This window comes from Etheostoma spectabile, chromosome 3 (genome assembly GCF_008692095.1).
Source record: "Etheostoma spectabile isolate EspeVRDwgs_2016 chromosome 3, UIUC_Espe_1.0, whole genome shotgun sequence".
Taxonomy (NCBI): Eukaryota; Metazoa; Chordata; class Actinopteri; order Perciformes; family Percidae; genus Etheostoma; species Etheostoma spectabile.
In genome coordinates this window covers 1,210,951-1,211,563 of record NC_045735.1, presented here as the reverse complement: position 1 = coordinate 1,211,563, position 613 = coordinate 1,210,951, and the positions used below count along the sequence as shown (strand labels likewise).

The 613-nt window shown below is 58.7% G+C and overlaps 1 protein-coding gene across 1 annotated transcript in view; it reads right to left on the bottom strand.

Annotated features, from left to right (window-relative positions):
- bbc3 (BCL2 binding component 3) overlaps positions 1-613 on the bottom strand; it is a 14,781-nt gene that overhangs the window by 11,586 nt on the left and 2,582 nt on the right. Inside the window, exon 2 of the mRNA XM_032512098.1 lies at positions 108-513. Coding sequence (XP_032367989.1) covers positions 108-501 — 394 coding nt within the window. The 5' untranslated portion in view covers positions 502-513. The remainder of the gene's footprint in view (positions 1-107; positions 514-613) is intronic.

The following is a 613-nucleotide window of genomic DNA, read 5'->3' as shown; positions in this document are numbered from 1 at the left end:
GAATTGCCCTGTTGCTGAAATGTGCTCTACAAATAAAGCTGCCTTGCCTTGCCTTTGCTTTAACATCCCACTTGTATAAACTCCCCGTTAAATAACCATTATCTTACCCGACTGCTCTCCTGAGAAGGCACTGGGTGCTCCTGCGCCTCCGCTCCTCCCTTCCCTCCGGTTGCAGAGCGGCGAGCGTGGAGGCGCTGGTGACGGCGATAACGCAGGTGACTGCTGGTGAGTCTGGGGCTCGCTCCTGCCCTCTGGGCGGGGGTGAGCCAGCGGGTAAGACAGGTACAGGGCCTGCAACGGGTGCAAATGGTGGTGGTTGTGGTAGAGGTGTCTGGGACCGGTCCCCGAGCCGGGGGAGGTGCTGGTGGAGGTGAGCAGGCCGGGCCAGTTGTAGAAGGGGCGAGGCAGCTCCATGCGGCAGGTGTTGTGGCCGGGAAGAGGGCCGCTTCCTCCGCTTCCTCCAGTTTCCCCGACGTTCTCGATGGTCTCTGCACGGGCCATCTCAGTAGGAGTCTAGATCACACACAGACACGCACCTGTGTAAACACACACCGAGACAGCGATGTGCTATATAGAGGCATGAGTACTACTCCACTTGCACACTTTGCAACTT